Source organism: Babylonia areolata, chromosome 3 (assembly GCF_041734735.1).
Source record: "Babylonia areolata isolate BAREFJ2019XMU chromosome 3, ASM4173473v1, whole genome shotgun sequence".
NCBI lineage: Eukaryota > Metazoa > Mollusca > Gastropoda > Neogastropoda > Buccinidae > Babylonia > Babylonia areolata.
This window is the reverse complement of record NC_134878.1, coordinates 5,689,141-5,708,667: the sequence shown is the minus strand read 5'-3', so window position 1 is coordinate 5,708,667 and position 19,527 is coordinate 5,689,141. Positions and strand designations below refer to the sequence as shown.

General features: G+C 39.5%; 1 protein-coding gene across 2 annotated transcripts in view; it reads left to right on the top strand.

Moving 5' to 3' along the window:
- Positions 1 to 19,527, top strand: part of LOC143279683 (alpha-N-acetylglucosaminidase-like) — a 39,234-nt gene that overhangs the window by 1,565 nt on the left and 18,142 nt on the right. For both annotated transcript variants that reach the window (XM_076583772.1, XM_076583771.1), the window contains exons 2-15: positions 245 to 302; positions 1,813 to 1,970; positions 2,772 to 2,953; positions 4,233 to 4,380; positions 4,854 to 4,924; positions 5,840 to 6,001; positions 7,756 to 7,821; positions 8,376 to 8,439; positions 8,911 to 8,981; positions 10,923 to 10,997; positions 12,950 to 13,031; positions 13,948 to 14,097; positions 18,026 to 18,171; positions 18,860 to 18,932. In XM_076583772.1, the coding sequence (XP_076439887.1) occupies positions 245 to 302; positions 1,813 to 1,970; positions 2,772 to 2,953; positions 4,233 to 4,380; positions 4,854 to 4,924; positions 5,840 to 6,001; positions 7,756 to 7,821; positions 8,376 to 8,439; positions 8,911 to 8,981; positions 10,923 to 10,997; positions 12,950 to 13,031; positions 13,948 to 14,097; positions 18,026 to 18,171; positions 18,860 to 18,932 (1,506 nt within the window). The remainder of the gene's footprint in view (positions 1 to 244; positions 303 to 1,812; positions 1,971 to 2,771; positions 2,954 to 4,232; positions 4,381 to 4,853; positions 4,925 to 5,839; positions 6,002 to 7,755; positions 7,822 to 8,375; positions 8,440 to 8,910; positions 8,982 to 10,922; positions 10,998 to 12,949; positions 13,032 to 13,947; positions 14,098 to 18,025; positions 18,172 to 18,859; positions 18,933 to 19,527) is intronic.

Here is a 19,527-nt window from a genome sequence, read left to right as displayed (position 1 = left end):
TTAGTAACATCTGTTACTATAATCATCTTACATTCAGGTCATTGGTCAATAGATTGATTTTAATTGTAAGATTATTTGATTGGACAATGAATAAAATGATGGCTATTATTTGGTATTAAGATGGCAGGCTATTATGAAAATGATGAGTTGGTAATAATGGTAACACAAGAAAGTCACTAATGAAATGAGTTGGTAATAAAGGTAACATAAGAAAGTCACTAATGACTGTTTAACTACTTTTCAGGTCATGTCTTTGCTGATATTGTTGCTGAGTACCTCAGTCATCATGGTCTCTGCAGTGGGTAAGAAAATCTTTGTTTTATTCGCTATTACAAATGTGTGTATACTATAAATAAGTAAGATATGATTTTAGCAACTTGATAGTGGAGGATTAAAATGTGCTGTTAACATTTAAACAACTTTCATCATTATAAATAACCTATACATGAATGAAAGAAATTATATAGATAAAAATAATTCAGTCAATAAAGGAGATGAAGAAAGTTCAAGGGTCTCAGAATAGGAATTAGGATGATGCATAATGCCCACTTACCTTTACATGAATGAAAGAAATTATATAGATAAAAATAATTCAGTCAATAAAGGAGATGAAGAAAGTTCAAGGGTCTCAGAATAGGAATTAGGATGATGCATAATCCCCACTTACCTTTACATGAATGAAAAATTATATAGATAAAAATAATTCAATCAATAAAGGAGATGAAGAAAGTTAAAGGGTCTAGGAATAGGATGATACATAACCCCCACTTCAGTGACAGTAATCTCTCTGAGACTGAGAGACAGAAGTAATTGTGTACATGTCTGATAAGAGTAAAATTAATTCATTATTACTGATGAAATGTCTCAGCAATGGTTGCAAAGTATTATTTGCCATGGCAAGTGATCCAGAGACACCAATCCTTGTTTGGAGGTGTGTTCTCAAAAATCTTCATTCTCAGTCAGAGCTGGGGGGAAAATCACAAATTGATTAATTCCCAAAGCTGCCCATGAATAATGGTGGAAAGAGTAAGAAGAAAACAAGATGGAAAAGTATGTTGTCAAAAAAGAACAGAAGTAGAAGTGAGGTCAGAAATGTGTGTCAATATCTATAATGATACTACTAATACTGCTACTACTAATAATGATAATAATAACAATAATAATGATAATAATAATGGATACTTATATAATACACTATCCAGAAATCTGCTGTAGGTGCTTTACAAAACACTTTTGTTTACATAGTACATTGCATAAATCCTAAATGTTACGTACACACACCAAAATGTGACTTACAAACTAAACACACACACACACACACACACACACACGCATAAATACATTTCAACATACAATGATACATATATGTACATAGCAGCTGCCTTCCATACATACGTACACATAGGCACATGGCCATAGTGATTACATGTTCTATGAAGTGCTAAAATTTATTGAAATAACTGGTTTCACAATCTTATTGTTACATATAAACTTAGTTTGTTACACTTCTTTGATTTTGTTTAAAAAAATTTAAAAAAAGCTTGATACCAGTGTGAGATTACACTTCAAAAATCTACAGAGTATGTGATAAACATGTTTACATGAATTATTTTCCTTCTAGGAGTTTCTAAACTAACTCCATATTTGCTTTGATTGAGGGCAGTGGAAAAAAAAAGAAAAGAAAAGGAGAGTAGAGTTTGCTAATAATACAGCCTGTAGTTTGAGAAGAGACAAGTGGAATAATTTACTTTTCAAATTCAAGACAGAAAACTGTGCATGATGGAATGCGTATGCGTGCATGTGCGTGTGCAGAATTTGAGGCGCTGAACCGACTTCGGAGCAAGTCACCAGCCAGTGTGCAAGCTGATACCGTGTCGGCCATGATCCAGCGAGTGGTCGGTGACAGAGCCTCGGAGTTTGTCATTCTGGTCAGCTCCGAGTTGTCCACAACGGGCAATGATGCTTTCAGGGTGAGAGCGACAGTGTGAATTAAATCATTTGCATAGATTGAAAGATGAATAAATAAAACTTTTATCATTAGCATTTTTCACAGATGTTTGGATTTGTTTGTTTGTTTGTTTGTTTGCTGTGGTTGGTTAGTTTTTACCATTTAAGAGGAAATAGTTTAAAATTCTCAACTGATTTGAAGTAGATGCTGATAGTGTCTTTGTCAGTAAACGGAAATGAATGGTTTAATTTTGTGAATCTGTCTCCTTTTTTTTTTTTAATTTGGTTAAGACAAATACAGTGAATGTGTTTGATATCATTAGTTTGCACAGGTGTTGTCAAACAAACTCAAGAGTCATTTGTACAGTATGTGATTTCTCATTGTTTTTTGTTGTTCTTGTACAAGTGCATCCTATCTCTTCAAACACAATTAGCTTTGGCATATTCATCTGCATTTCTCCCTCCTCTGTGCCCAACATCATTATTTATTATCATCATGATATCAACATCCTTGATATTATAATGGTTTTATCAGAGTCTCATTGTTATACTTTTAATGTTGTCATTGAATAATGCATTTGTTTTTACTTTTCTTTTCTGTTTATTATCCACGGCTCCATTTTCTCTGTTTTGAATTAGTCGTGAGTTTTGCTCAGCCGGTCATACTTTAGAAATTTAAGCTTGTTTTTGTACTCATTCCTGATGAAGAACTATGACACCTGACAGGTTTTTTTTCCAGGAGCTTGTGTGATTTGACTGGTGATGGTTCCTCTGTTCTCTTTCTGTCACTTTAAGTATTATTAACCATTTCCATCTGTGGACAGATTCACTCTGTGGGTTCACGACTGGAGATCACAGGCACTACAGGTGTGGCAGCGGCCATGGGGTTCTACTACTACCTGAAGACCTACTGCGACAGTCAGTTTACCTGGGGCGGGGAACACATCCACCTGCCCTCACCCCTGCCTCCTGTCTCGTCTCCTGTGGTCATCAACGTCTTGGACAGGTGGCAGCTTGTTTCTTCTGTGTCTTGTTTGGTCTGTTTTGGGTTTGGGGTTGTTTTGTTTTTTTCCTTCAGTTCACATGCGTTAACAAAGTGATTGATTTCGTGTGTAAACTAAATAATGATCAAGGGTCATGTACTTAGAAGTGTAAGTCAGTTTATCCAGTTGTCTTAAGAGATTTCAGTGTGTTAAATTTAGGCTACTATCCCTGGTGAGAGCACATGGCCACTGTGCACAGCCATCCTTTTTTTTTTTCCTTTTTTTCCTCTTTGCATGTATACTTGCTTTTCTGTCAGAAAGGATTTTTTAACAGAATTTTGCCAGTGGCAACCTGTTTGTTACCATGGGTTTTTCTATCTATGGTAAAAGAAAGCTGCTTTGAGGACCTTGGTTTCTCATCTTCTTGGAATAAACTATCACCCAGACCACCAATCAAGGTGGTGGGAGTAGGTGAAAAAGAAAAATCCTGGTCCGTGCACGTCATGGACCCATAGACACTTGCTTCCTAGTCAGACGCATTATTACTAGGCCTCTGCTCTGCATCAATTCTTAATTAATGATTGATAATTATTCTGTATTCTTCCTCTGTCAAGTTAGAACTTCTGTTAACAGGTTTGCGTCATAGGTTTCACTGTCTCCATGTGTACATAGTAGGACAGTTACTGTGCAGTCAGTCTAAAACAGGTTTCACTGTCACCAGAAGGGTGTGTACTATGACTCGACAGTGGTTCTGCATTTGTTCCATGACAGGTTTCCGTTCTTACCAGAACATGTGCACTGTGGGTTATTCTTCTTCTTCTTCTTCTTTTGCGTTCGTGGGCTGCAACTCCCACGTTCACTCGTATGCACACGAGTGGGCTTTTACGTGTATGAAATGTATTTACCCCGCCATGTAGGCAGCCATACTCCGTTTTCGGGGGTGTGCATGCTGGGTATGTTCTTGTTTCCATAACCCACCGAACGCTGACATGGATTACAGGATCTTTAACGTACGTATTTGATCTTCTGCTTGCATATACACACGAAGGGGGTTCAGGCACTAGCAGGTCTGCACATATGTTGACCTGGGAGATCGTAAAAATCTCCACCCTGTACCCACCAGGCGCCATCACCGTGATTCGAACCTGGGACCCTCAGATTGACAGTCCAATGCTTTAACCACTCGGCTATTGCGCCCGTCTGTGAGTTATTCCTTTGTGTTGTTATGCCATGACATGCTCAGGTACTACCAGAGTGTGTGTGTACTGTGGGCTATTTCTCTGTGTTTTTATTCCATGACAGGTTCCGGTACTACCAGAACGTGTGCACTGTGAGCTATTCCTCGGTATTCTGGAACTGGACGCGGTGGGAGAGACACCTGGACTGGATGGCCATGAATGGCATCAACCTGCCCCTGGCCTTCACTGGACAAGAGGCCATCTTCCAGAGGGTATGTGTACAAGTGATTTGTGTGTTTGTGTGCATGTATACGATTGCTGGAGGAGCTGGCATTTAGGAAGAGTTGAACAAAGCAAAAAAAAATTGTGTTTACATGTATAACATAGTGCTTCTGATAACGCATAAATATGAGTTCCTGACACTTTGTAAATGGAAAGGACACATGGTATGAAATCAGTGTGTGTGTGTGTTTGTGACTGTGTGTAACTATGTGTGCATGATCTGTCTGTGTATGTGTGTGATTGTAATTGTTATGACTATATCATATAAAGTGTGAGACCAAACTTCATAAGAGGCACTTGTTTTGTATACAATCATTGATAATCATTGATGATATCTAGAGGATGTTTGTAATACTTTGTGTTTGATGATCAGCTCTATTGTAGGTTCCATTAGCAACATAGAATGAAAGTTAAAAAAAAAAAAGAAAGAAAAATTATTATGATTCATTTTTTTTATTTCCAGCTGTACATGGAGATGGGATTCTCGAACGAGGATATGAATGAATTTTTCGGTGGGCCAGCGTTCCTTGCTTGGTAAGAATGAAATGGCATTTGGCTTGTACCCATCATGACTTGCACTTGTCATTAGTTTTGCTTCAGTTTTCACCTGCTGTCCAGCATGAATACTACCTGACAGTGTCATTTATCTAACCTATGCTTTATCTCTGTTGTTTTGGGCATCTTTTCCTTTTTTTTTTTTCTTCTTTTCTTTTTTTGTTACTTCTCCATGATGTTCTTATTTTTTATGTAACTGTCTTCATGTTGTCATTATGTTACTATGTAATTTTTTTTATGAATTTTTTTAGCACATATTCTTAGTTCTGTACATGCGACTGCATATTGAATTAAAATATAATTTTAGAAATTGTTTTAAAAAAACAAAACAAAAGAAAACAGAACAGTAATCTGTTTTATGAGAAGATTTAGAGAAAAAAAAGAAGAAAAAAATTAAATGTATTATCATGATATATATATATATATATATATATATATATATATATATATATATATATATAGTGATAAGAAACTCTAGTGAAAGCTGGACAGTACAAGGTCTTCAGAGAAGAGGTCCCCCTCAGTCAAGTGTTTTGGGCTTTAACTCCTTGCGCCCAGGTCAGTAACTACAAATCTTTTTGTTCAGTCCACCGCAAAAGCACCATTCAGAACAGCAGATTAGATACTGAGTTTGATATAATGTCCTGATGGCTTACACCCTGAAGGTCAAGTTCTTCAGGGCCAGGGTCCTTGGCAGGGTAGCACAAAAAAAAAGAAAAAAAAAGGCTAAAGTGACCGTGAATAAACAATGTGTGGTGTGTGTGTGTGTGTGCGGTGTGTGTGTGTGTGTGTGCGATGTATGTGTGTGGTGTTTGTGTGTGTGTGTGTATGTGTGTGTGTGCATGATGTATGTGTGTGATGTTTGTGCGGTGTGTGTGTGTGTGTGTGTCCCAGGTCCCGAATGGGGAACATCCAGGGGTGGGGGGGGCCCCTGCCCCAGAGCTGGATCATCAAGAAGCTGCTGCTGCAGCACCAGATCCTGCGAAGGATGCGTGACTTTGGCATGATCCCCGTGCTGCCCGGCTTTGCTGGTCATGTGCCTCCGGCCTTCATCAGGTCAGTGGGCCTGTGTGGTGGTTAGGAGTGGGATTGTGTGTGTGTGTGTGTGTGTGTGTGTGTGTGTGTGTGTGTGTGCAGAGAAGCCAACTGTTACAATTTTGCCGTACTTTGTTACGCTTGATCACAGTTTGTTCCGCTGTTAAGCCAACGTCAAAATTATTCAGACAAGTTCATTTTCTGCTACATAGTATGATCACATGCTTTCCTGTGATAACATTACCCAGACACTCTAGACCTGTCGATCACAAGGCCATGGCAGTCACTTCTGACCTTGGTCTCACGTGATGATGCTCAGCTGTTGGCATGCGTGTTTACATTGAAACAGCATTGAGTGGACCAGTCAGCTTAATTGTTTGCCCGAACAAGTAAGAAAGTGGCTGAATCAAGTGGCATCTTGGTCAAACAGTGTCTGTGCCCGGTGGGTTTAGCTATGGTGTGTTTGTATGCTATGTAGATAAAATGAAGGTTTCCTGATGTGGCTCGGAGTCCAAGTGTTCCTACCAAATTCAAAATGTTCTTGCTAAATTTCCTGATTGTTCCTGCAAGCACTTGTGAGGGGTTGGCATCTCTGTGTGTCTGTGTTTGTGTTTGTGTGTGGAGAGGGTTATGTGTGTGTATGAATATGTGCATGTGTGTGTGGATGATTGCCGGGGAAGATGGCATCAAGCCCATGACTGCTTCTGATGACTAAGCTCTTCCATGTAGGACTGTCATCCTCCCCCCACCTCAGCCCCCCCACCCCACCCCCTCCCATACCTGTGATAAGACTGATGCCATTATGTATGACAGTCAGTCATGTCTGACCAAGACCATCAGAACAGTAGAGGAGGAGGCAACTGCTGTCCTGACTATCTGGGCTGGATTTTTTTTTTTTTTTTTTTTTTTTCAACATTTTTTATTCAGACAAAGGTTTGCAGATACAGAATTTATATGTTTTGTGCATTAGAAAGTATAGGGTAAGCATATAATTAAGTTCTAAGTACTGACAAATCTATAACAGCAAACAATATATGTTCAATGTCAAAGTTCCAAGGTAGCATTGAAAAGCTTAATCTTGTATCAGTTATAAAGTGCCCATTTTTCCACAAACTTGTTATATTCCATAGTTATATTAAAGGCATACTTGTCTACTTCATATGCCTGTTTGAGGTCTTTTTTGAACATTTGTAATGTTGGTTTTACTTTGTTGATTCTACATTTGTATACATAGAATTTAGCTATCAATAAGATATATGAGAAACGTTATCAGTTTTCATTTTGTTATGTCCAGAAAGCACCAATGTGTCGTTCAGGTTAAGTCTATCACAATGTAAACACTTTTCTTTTAAACCTGGGCTGGAATTTGATTATAATGGAGAGTGTCTTGCCCAAGTTACATCCCCACTCCTCAGCCAAGAGGGTTTTAGGACAGTCAGCATTGGGATTGTTCCCAAAGGCCAGCTATCTTCCAAGGCTGTCATTAGCCATGATGCATTTAACCAGAGAGTAGAATGGAAGCTCCCCATTTTGTTTCCAGCATGATTCATTTGTTTGGTTACTCTTCACCTGTTCATTATTTATTCACTTTTTTTTTTTTTTTCCCTCAAGGCCTGACTAAGCGCGTTGGGTTACGCTGCTGGTCAGGCATCTGCTTGGCAGATGTGGTGTAGCGTATATGGATTTGTCTGAACGCAGTGACGCCTCCTTGAGCTACTGAAACTGAAACTGAAACTCATTTGTTTGGTTGCTCTTCACCTGTGCTTTGTGTGCAGGTTGTTCCCCTTTGCCAAAGTCACTCGTCTGGGAAACTGGGCGGGTTTTAACTCCACTTATTCTGCGTGAGTGTTATGTGCAGCTTTTATTTTCCATGTATTTCCACTTAATGAAATTTCTGGTCTATGTATGTTTGTGTGAATAGACACAAGTGCAATGGTAAATGAATGAATGAATGAAAAACACACAATTAATCAATCAGTTAATGCAGTAAATTGCAGCAGCATTCATAAACAAAATTTCCCAATCTTGTTTGTATATATTCATCATCTGTTAGCATCACCTGACTGGGAATATGTCCTGTGTTATTCGAATTTTGAATATCCTTTAAAAATTGTTGTGTGTATATGTATGTGTGTTTGTGTGTGTGTGTGCATTCATGCACAAGCATATGTGGATGTATGCATATACATATATATCTGCATGAATGTGTGTGTGATTTTTACTGGGGGTTTTGGTGTTTTTTTCTTGATCAACCATTAACAGGTTTGTGTTTGTATGTGTCTTTTACTTTTTGTTTGTTTGTTATTGTCTTCTATTGAGTTTTTTTCTTTGATGTTAATTTTTAACACAACAGTGTTTCTTTGAGCTCTTTATCTGATGTATTTTTCATCTCCAGAACATACCTCCTGGACTTCGATGACCCACTGTTTGAGATAATTGGATCAAAGTTCATTCAGTTGGTATGTCAACTTATATCGCTAAATGTTTTTGAGAGAGAGAGAGAGCCATAGACAGAATATAAGTGTTTGTGTATGAGAAAGAGAGAGAGCGTTTGTGTTTATTGGAGCATTGATACATGCATGTGTATGTGTGTGGTTGTACAAAAGTATATATTTGTGTACAGACAAGCATATCTGATTTGAATTATGACCAGATTTTATTTTTAAATGGTGGATGACTTCTGTACTGAAGGAAGGTTCGCAGTGTGAATGTGTGTGTGTGTGCATGTGTGTGTGTTGATGATTTTTAGAGGAGCAAAGTGGCAGAATGCTTAGGACACATCATATCAGCCAATACAGTGTCTGTGAGAGTTTCTGTGGTGAAAGAAGGTTAATATGTTTGGCTTCCCCAGCAGGATGGCTGAAGGAGGTAGAGAGAGCAGGACAGTGAGTATATTTATTCTTCATTGTCCTGACAAAAAAATGTTACAGATGCAAAGCGAGTTTGGAGTGGACCATGTCTACAATGCAGACACTTTCAATGAAATGAGGCCTGCATCAAAGTAAGTGTTCTCTTCTCCCTTTGTTGAGCCACGAAGAGTGAAAGCTTAGCATTCAAAACAACTTCCTGAAGAGTTTGGCTTTGTATGATTTTCTGAACACACAGAGTCAAGGCCTGACTAAGCGCATTGGGTTACGCTGCTGGTCAGGCATCTGCTTAGCAGATGTGATGTAGAGTGTATGGATTTGTCCAAACACAGTGACGCCTCCTTGAGGCACATTTTATCAAAGCATCCACACTGAGATTGGAGTTGTTTGTTTCTCTCCATGGTGATGTTTCATTAGGATTTGTTAAGACATCCACGGTATGTATGTACTGGTGTTTCGTTTGCCCCTAGTGATATTTTTTGTAACCATTTTTACGGACGTTTTGACAAAAGGTTCATGAAATATCAGTGCGGCAAATAACCAACATCCCAACATAATAATCTACAGAAGTAGTGCATACAATATTTGATTATTGATAATTTTTTTCTTGTCCTAATCCCGCTTCCACCGTCCCGCCTCTCACACACACCCTTCCAATATTATGTTTTTTTCTTTCTCCAATCACTGACACTCACCCTCTCCATTTTAGATTTTGTACTCTTATCTTTTCCACACTCTGTTCTCTCTCTCTCTCTCTCTCTGTCTGTCTCTCTCTCTCTCTTCCTTTCTTAATCCCCTCCCCCTTGCCCCCACACCCACGCCCCTCCCCCCTCCCCTCCACCTCAACCGCCCCCCTTTTCATACGAATATACAGAAATGTCGATTTCTAATTAATAATAACAATCATCATTATGATAGAAATGATAATAAGCCAAAATGATAATAATAATATCATTTATTTTCAGTCTAATATTATCATCTTAGATGAACAGACTATAAATAAATAAACGAACGAACGATCCGTAGGATGTTTTTGTTTTTTGCCAGTGATATGTTACGTCATTCTCTTCACTTTCTTCTCTCCTTCATTTTCTTTACAGTTTCCGGGTGGCTGGATTCATAGACGCTGAAGTGATCCGACTTGACGACATTACAGTTATTAAAGTTTTGGACATTTGAGTGAATCGGGTTATAGACAGTACAGTGGTTCAGGTTGTGGACATAGCTTTGATTAAAGTTATATACATTAATGATTAGAGCTTTGATTAAAGTTATATACATTACAGCAATTAGAGTTACAGACATAACAAGAAATCGAGTTATAGACATTGCATCGATTCAAGTTTTTGATATGATTACAATGATCCACCTTCACTTGTCCCCTCCACCCACACCAATATTATTTACAGCATTCATATAATTGTGTGACAGTATCTTTTCTGATGTGATTTCTACTGTTATCACTGCTGTTATAAAGTGTCGCTTGAAGTGGTGTGTTTGTTGAGTGATTTTAGTTAATCTTGTAGTTCAAGACCTGTGTGTGTGTGTGTGTGTGTGTGTGTGTTTGTGTGTGTGTGTTGAATCCTGTAGTTCAAAGCCTCTTTGCTTCTGTGTGTGTGCGCACATGCACGCATGCGTGTGTGTGTTGTGTGTGTGTGTGTGTGTGCTTAGTGATTTAGTTAATCTTTAGTTCAAGGCCTGTGTACGTGTGTGTGTGTGTGTGTGTGTGTGTTGAGTGATTTAATTAATCTTGTAGTTCAAGGCCTCTGTGAATGTGTGTGTGTGTGTGTGTGTGTGTGTTGAGTGATTTAATTAATCTTGTAGTTCAAGGCCTCTGTACATCTGTATGTCAGGTCAAGTCAAGTCAAGATTTTATATAATCGCTTTTTCACATCAAGACATCAGTGAAAAAAAAAAGAACAACAAATAAGGATAGAGAGAGAGAGAGAGAAGAAACAAGCAAATGAAAAGCAACAACAACAAACAAAATGCATACTTATACAATGTGTGTGTGTGTGCATGTGCGTGTGTGTGTATGTGATTGTGTGTGTGTGTGTGTGTGTGTGTCCGTCCAGTTCCACAGAGTACCTAGCCTCAGCAGGCAGAGCAGTGTACAACGCCATGAGGAACGCCGACCCTGACGCAGTCTGGTGAGTCAGTGTTACAGTGTCACACACTACAGTGTCATTGCTGAAATCGTTTGCAAACACTCGGCAAATGGAGGCATGTGTAAAGGAATTGTGTATGTATATTTTGATAAATTGTAGAGGATGCATGCCTGGGTTAACACACTGGCATATGTTTATATATGCATGCGTATGGGTGCTAAAACACATGCAGTCACATTCATCTAATGGTGTACTTGCACGCTTAGCATTCAAGCGCAATTACACACTTGAATGTACGCACATTTAGACTCACCTACTGTCTCACACCAGTTCTTTGAACATGCGTACCTACCCACCAACCTGTCCCAACAACCATTGACATGCTTTTGTACCACACACACACACACACACACACACATTACATTAGTTGTATAGAAAATGTCTCTAGAAATCGATTTAAGAAATTACTTATAGATTCAAATAATCAATATTACCAATGTTGTGTAAACACAAAGAATGCAGCTAATCCCAAACATTTTCTAAATTTGACACCAGCAGCACATTCAAGACAAATTACAAGTCTAATGTATAGAATTCGTTTAAATGCCTTTCGTACAAAATTTTCTAAAAATATAAAATGTATATGCGGTAAGCAAATAACTGTAAGTCATCTACTCATTCATTGTCCGAGCATAAGACCGTTAATTCCTAAAGATGTAGTTGATGACTTTTCTTCCAATATTTCATTAGCCACTGAAAAGATTTTGAATGATTATTCATTGCTTAGAATGTTTTCGGAAATTTTAAACTCCAGTCCAGTTGGTATCCTCCTTTGATGTGTTATAATTAATGTTGTTATTTATATTTACATTGTTATAGGTTAATACTTGTTGATATGCATATACATATTCTCCTTCCCATGACACCTCATTCAATACACACCACAATCTCTTTAGACCTTTTTCTTATAATATACTTTTCCTCTGTTACATAACATGAATTTTTTTTTTTTTTTTTTTTTTTTTTACACTAATATTCACATGCATTCCCTTTCCTTTATCCACTTCTTTACTCCTTTCCGTCTAAAAACACTTATAGTGAATAGACGTTAAACTGAAGATAAAACACACACACACACACGCACGCTCTCTCTCTGTGGCTTGTACCTGCACTCACTCGTGTAAAGGCAAGGTACACAAAACCATACCAACACTTCATTTTTATCATCAAAAATAATTTTATCATAATCAGTGCAGGGTCTGTACAGCCATGGAGGTGTGAAAGTTGGGAATTTTTTTTTTATTTTTTTTGTATGAGAGAACAATTTCCAGTGCTGGAAAAGTCCTAGTATTCTAATTAAAAAAAAAAATGACCAGTGTAAAGAGCTTCAGACATTGAAAAAAAAAAAGAAAGAAAAGAAGAAGAAAATTGAACATTTGTACCAGTATATCCACAAAATTCTTTTGTCACCCGTCAAGGAGATGGATGAGTTTTGAATCAGATAGACTTTGTGTTTGGTATGGACAATTTTCATTCTGGTGTGTAGAAAATCTCTGGAAACAGTATGTACTTTTTAATCAGTTGCGTCTTTGGGAACCCTGTCGAGTTGGTGTACTGTGGCATTGAATTATGAATATCGGCAAACAGATGTGTTTGTGTGTGTGTTTGTTCGTTCGTTCTTTTGTTTGTGTGTGTGTTTGTTCGTTCGTTCTTTTGTTTAGCGTCTATCCACAATCATGATTTTAGACAAAAGTCCATCACCTTCCCCACCCCACCCATGCCTTAAGTCGTCACTACTTTCCCTGTTCCTCTCTCCTTAATTAGCGTAAATAAGGTTATAAACAAAATAAAACAAAATAACTAGTCAACCAGTAAAATTACAGCAAAGAGCCAATGGGGCTTCAAATTAGACTATGGTGTGTGTGTGAGTGTGTGTGTGTATGTGTGTGTGTATGTGTGTTTATGCTTGTGTGTGTGTGTGTGTGTGTGTGCAGGCTGATGCAGGGCTGGCTGTTCATTGACAGTGGATTCTGGAAGGGTCCACAGATCAATGCCCTGGTGAACTCCGTGCCCAAGGTGAGCAGCGTGAACCAGGGACCTGCACCCCACTGACTTTATTTTTGATTTCCTTTGATGTGCAGACCCGCTTATGCCTGCACTCCCTTCGTGTGTATACACATGGAGGACATCCAGATACGCATGTTAAGGATCCTGTAATCCATGTCAGTGTTTGGTGGGTTATAGAAACAGTAACATACCCATCATGCACACTCCTGATTACTGAGTATGGCTGCCTATATGGTAGGGTAAAAACGGTCATACATGTAAAAAAAAAACAACAACACTTGTACATAGGAGTGGGGGTTGCAACCCACAAATGAAGAAGAAGAAATTTTGCTTTAACCTTACTTTGGTTTCTCGTTGACTGCTTTTTAAGAAATGAGAAGTAGTCGGCCCTGAAATGTTCCCTTTAGAGCAGCATGCTTGGATTTTTTTTCTTCTCCCTTGCACTAAAGGTTATATTTCTCTCAAGAAAAACACATGAAATCCAGTTCCACATAAATTCGTCAAAAATGCAAAAAAACACAAAATCAGAATTCATCAAAAACGAGTGAAGCATTACATAGTATACTTCAAGGAGTGTACTTGAAAACTGATAGGATCACTTCACATAAGTTATATCATTTATTAGTCATTTTACAAGGGATTTTTTTTATAATCATGCATACCCCATTTCCCAACACACACACACGACCACACATATACCCCCACCCCCACCCCACCCACGCACACTCACATACCTACACACATAAATAGTTTATTCTAACAAGAACGTTTAAGGGAATAGAGTGCGACTTTATCTTCCATTATACATATGGAAAAAGGAGCGCTAGCACGATCTGTTGTCTCGTTCGTCATTTATCAGATGGATTACTAGCATGATCTGATTTGACAGTGATCGCAAATTCTCTGCCCCCTGTGTGTGTTTCAGGGGCGGATGATCATCCTGGACCTGATGTCGGAGATGAGCCCTATATTCCTGCGCAGCCAGTCCTACTACGGCCAGCCCTTCATCTGGTGCATGCTGCACAACTTTGGGGGCACCATGGAGCTGTACGGGGCTCTGGACAACGTCAATGAGGTCAGGTGTGGGGGCTCGCTGTTACTGTGGGTACATACATGTCAACCATTCCAGCTGTTCCAGGTGTAATGGCCATGGTTCGCTTGTTGCTGAAAAACCGGTGCTTGTTCTGGGTGTTATGGGCATGGATCGCTTGTTAAGGAAAATCTGTGAGAGTTCGTTTAATAATCTTTAATTGTTCAGCTGTACACATGATTACAATGCAAACAAAGACAAAGGAGCGTCGACAAGTTTAAAGTTTATGCTGTGGTCACACGTTGCACTTCAACTTTAACATGACGGCCAATGAACCATATTATCGTTTGTATCAAATAACTTATTCATAAACAGTTAGTAAAGAATTAAAACAAGTGAATACACAAATAAGTAAATTAATGCTACTCTCAGTATTAACATGAAATTAAATTTATAGTCACCAGAAGTCAGTGTTACTGTTGGTACATACATGTCGACCATTCCATCCCTTCTTGGTGTTAGGCCATGGATCACTCGTTACAGAAAATCTATGACTGTTCTGGGTGTTATGGCCATGGATCACTTGTTACAGAAAATCTATGACAGTTCCAGGTATTATGGCCATGGATCACTTGTTATGGAAAATCTATGACTGTTCTGGGTGTTATGGCCATGGATCACTTCGTGTAGAAACTCTATGACAGTTCCAGGGGTTTCGGCCATGGATCGCTTGTTACAGAAAATCTATGGGTAGCTTGTTACAGAAAATCTATGACAGTTCCGGGTGTAAGGCCAATGATCGCTTATGAAGGAAAATCTGACAGTCCCAGGTGTTATGGCCATGGATGGCTTGTTAAGGAAAATCTGTGAGTGCCAGGTGTTATGGCCATGGATGGCTTGTTAAGGAAAATCTGTGACAGTCCCAGGTGTTATGGCCATGGATGGGTTGTTAAGGAAAATCTATGACAGTCCCAGGTGTTATGGCCATGGATGGCTTGTTAAGGAAAATCTGACAGTCCCAGGTGTTATGGTCATGGATGGCTTGTTAAGGAAAATCTGTGAGCGCCAGGTGTTATGGCCATGGATGGCTTGTTAAGGAAAATCTGTGACAGTCCCAGGTGTTAAGGCCATGGATGGCTTGTTGAGGAAAATCTAAGAATGTTCCAGATGTTGTGGCCATGGATCACATGTTACAGAATGAAAAAACACAACAACAATATATATATATATATATATAGGCACATCTTTATCCCAAATGTACAAGCTTGACAATGGATAGGAAGTTGTAACTCAAACATAACCAGCTAAGGAAAGGCCAGAGTTAAGAGAAAGCGTTCTTAAACTGCCAAGATGGCTAGCTGACCCCGTTGAATCTGTGAGACTGATGAAGAAGGTGGACAATGAATGTGGCTGTGAAATAATATTCAGCCAAAAATCACAGCTGCCAGACCTTTAGGAAAGAAAGCCATGAACAGCGGTCATGGTTACAACAGGACAGAAAGTAGAGAACACCAATGTGTACATGTGGTCATGGTTACAACCGGACAGAAAGTAGAGAACTCCAATGTGTACATGTGGTCATGGTTACAACCGGACAGAAAGTAGAGAACTCCAATGTGTACATGTGGTCATGGTTACAACCGGACAGAAAGTAAAGAACACCAATGTGTACATGTGGTTATGGTTACAACCGGACAGAAAGTAGAGAACTCCAATGTGTACATGTGGTCATGGTTACAACCGGACAGAAAGTAAAGAACACCAATGTGTACATGTGGTTATGGTTACAACCGGACAGAAAGTAGAGAACTCCAGTGTGTACATGTGGTCATGGTTACAACGGGACAGAAAGTAGAGAACTCCAATGTATACATGTGGTCATTGTTACAACCGGACAGAAAGTAGAGAACTCCAGTTTGTATATTCTCTGCTTGTGCAAATTTTCCATCAGTCATGGTGATCATGATGATTCTTGAATGACAGTTGAATTAAAATGTAATGTGTTCATGAAAATGTTATGAAAATTTTAATTTGTTTTGGATTTTTACATCATCTGTCCTAACTAAAATTTGGGCTTTAGCATGTGTATGGGAATCATAATTTTGCTGACTACAAGGCACTTCAGATCATGAAGCGCATCCTCCAAATCTTTATTTTTGTTCTAATTTTAACAACAAGGTGCAGCGTATTGTAATGTTCACATCAAAATGATCATCAAGAAGTTGAGCACCAGTGGGTCGATCAGTGTCGCTGTCATGGCCATGCTTGATCCTTCAGCCAAACTCCACATCAAGGCCCTGATGCCGTCATGAGAACTCTTTCCACCAGTTGTGTCATGTGTTTGCTTGTCTGTTTTGTTGACCCCTGCTTGATCCTTCAGCCAAACTCCACATCAAGGCCCTGATGCCGTCATGAGAACTCTTTCCACCAGTTGTGTCATGTGTTTGCTTGTCTGTTTTGTTGACCCCTGCCTTCCTAACTCCACTCTGTTCCCACTCCCTTTGATGTACTGTTTGTGTGAATGTATGCTGTTTCTGGCGGTTTTTATTCTGGATTCATGGGAAGCTTTGAGCAGTATTTCTGGTGAAACGCACTATATAGATGTCCATTGTTATTATTATTCAAGATTCCAGTCATTTTCACCGCCTTGAAAGTCATACTTCTGGGTTCAGAGGTTGACCTTGATATGATTCAAATTCACTACAGAGCATTTCAACAGGTGCATGGATCAAAGTGTGGTGTCATACACTGTTCCATGTCAAACGATGCAAATTGGGCCTTGTTGGTTTGCTGTCTTTGGTCAAATTTCACAGCTGAATCAGTAATAAGATGTTTATAAAGACTACTACTGTACGCTTTGAAAAAAAAACTGCAGGTGTATACTTTGCTATCTGTATTCATGGAAAACAGTGGTAAGAAAGTTTTGGTTTTTTTTTAAATAGGACTTTAATTCTTTCACGGCCACAGGCGGCTTTAGTCAACTAGACAGTGCGTCACCATAGGTGACTATAGTCAACATGAAGGGGTCAAGTTAAAAGAACAGTTACTTACATCATAACGAAGCTTGTCTGGGCAGCCAGTTTCCCTGCACAATAGAACGACAAACCTTCTCCCCCTGACCTACTGTAAAATCCATTGTTTTGTTTTTAAATGAGCCAAACCCTGTGACTGAGAGCTTTGATCAAGTCTGAAATATTTGGTGTTGGGGAGTGTCTTTCACACACAGATTTGGCTTTGAAAGAGATCATGATGGGCGCAATAGCCAAGTGGTTAAAGCATTGGACTTTCAATCTGAGGGTCCCAGGTTCGAATCTCAGTAACGGCGCTTAGTGGGTAAAGGGTGGAGATTTTTCCCATCTCCCAGGTCAGCATATGTGCAGACCTGCTAGTGCCTGAACCCCCTAATACGCACATTGAAGATCCTGTAATCCATGTCAGCGTTCAGTGGGTTATGGAAACAAGAACATACCCAGCATGCACACCCCTGAAAATGGAGTATGGCTGCCTACATGGCAGGGTAAAAACCATCATACACGTAAGAGCCCACTCGTGTACATGCAAGTGAACGTGGGAGTTGCAGCCCACGAATGAAGAAGAACAAGAAAGAGATAATAGTGAGTGAGAACTATCAGTATTTTAAGAAATGATAGCGAGTGAGATGTATCAGTACTTTACTTATATTGGACTATATACTGACCTGGATGTGGCCCAGCCCACTTAGAGTGTAAGGAGTTTAGGGCCAAAATACTTGACTAAGGGGGGCTTAGAGTGTAAGGAGTTTAGGGCCAAAATACTTGACTAAGGGGGGCTTAGAGTGTAAGGAGTTTAGGACCAAAACACTTGACTGAGGGGGGCTTCTTCTCATAAGACCTTGTATTGTCCAGTTCTCCCTAGAGTTTTTTATCTCTTATCACTGAAGCTGTGAATGTGGGCCTGATGGGTGACAGTGTTGTGATTGTGTGTGTGAGTGCAGGGCCCAACTTACGGCCGACACTTCATGGCCAACTCCACCATGGTGGGCCTGGGTCTGACCATGGAGGGCATCTTCCAGAACGAAGTCATGTACGAGTTCATGATGGAGAACGCCTGGACACCTCAGCCACGCAACATCACCGCCTGGTGAGACCGGCTTTCCTGTTCCAAGCATGGAGCATCCACCCCTGAAAATGGAGTATGGCTGCCTGCATTGCAGGGCATAAACATGACCAGTGCAATAGTCAAGTGGTTAAAGCATTGGGCTTTCCATCTGAAGGTCCCGGGTTCAAATCACAGTAACGACACCTGGTGGGTAAAGGGTGGAGATTTTTTCTAGTCTCCCAGGTCAGCATATGTGCAGACCTGCTAGTGCCTGAACCGCCTTCTTGTACACATTTTGATGTCCGGTGTTTTGCAGCGTTTAAGTGGCGTTACCTCTGATGCCACATATCTTACGCCTGTTGGCATTTTGGGGTTTTATTTGTGTGGTATTTTATGTAATTCTGTGTATAAATTATGTTTGTGGTCAGGTTCTTCTTTCTTTTTTTTCTTTTTTTATATATATATATCCTCGGGCAAAAAATGGATGGAATATGTCAGGGTCAGAGGCACGCCATAGGTTTACATGCATGATTTTGACTGTACTTGTCCCAGATTTTGACTGCAGAATGCATGGTGTCATTTTATGTCTAACTCTGTCATTTGCTTCAACGTTTTGAGTGTGAGGAATTGCATTTTTCAGACATGCGTCAGTTTTGTTTATTTTCTTTCAAATAAAGAAATCCAAAGAAATAGAATGAAAGCTAACAGTTTTTTATTTTCTCCCCTTCAGGATTTCTGCCTACCCGAAAAAGAGATACGGCTTCACCAGTCCTGAGATTGACCAGGCATGGCAGCTGTTGAAGGTGTGTGACTATGTGGAGGTGTCTGGTGTATATAGTTGACTTTGTGTGTGTGTGTGTGTGTGTTTCTGAATGTGTGTATGTGTGTTGTGTGTGCGTGCATGCTTGCGTGTCTCTGTGTGCATGATACTTACATTCTTGTGTGTGTGTGTGTGTGTGTGTGTGTGTGTGTGTGTGTGAGGGAGAGAGGTATGTGTGCATGCGAATTTGAAAGCGACGGAAGATAAGAACGAAGCTTACTGAAAGAACCATTTGTTAAAAATATTGAATGAAATGCTTCTGTCCAATAGTCAGCGTCAAATATATCATTAACCGACAACACGTAGAATAAGATAATGAAGAAAAATAAACAGACATGTTTCTGTTCATTGGTTACATTGGATCTATCACTAACTGACAACTGGTGACAGTGCCATCGAAGAACATATGTCACAGAGATTTTCATCCTTCTGGATTTTCTCTCTCTCTTTTTTTTTTTTCTCACACATACTGCTGAAAATTTGACAGATTGTCAAGAGCCTGATTTCAGATTTTAACACTTTAACACGTTGCTTTGCCATACAAAGATGAGTTGGTACTGTACAGAGAGAACAGAAAA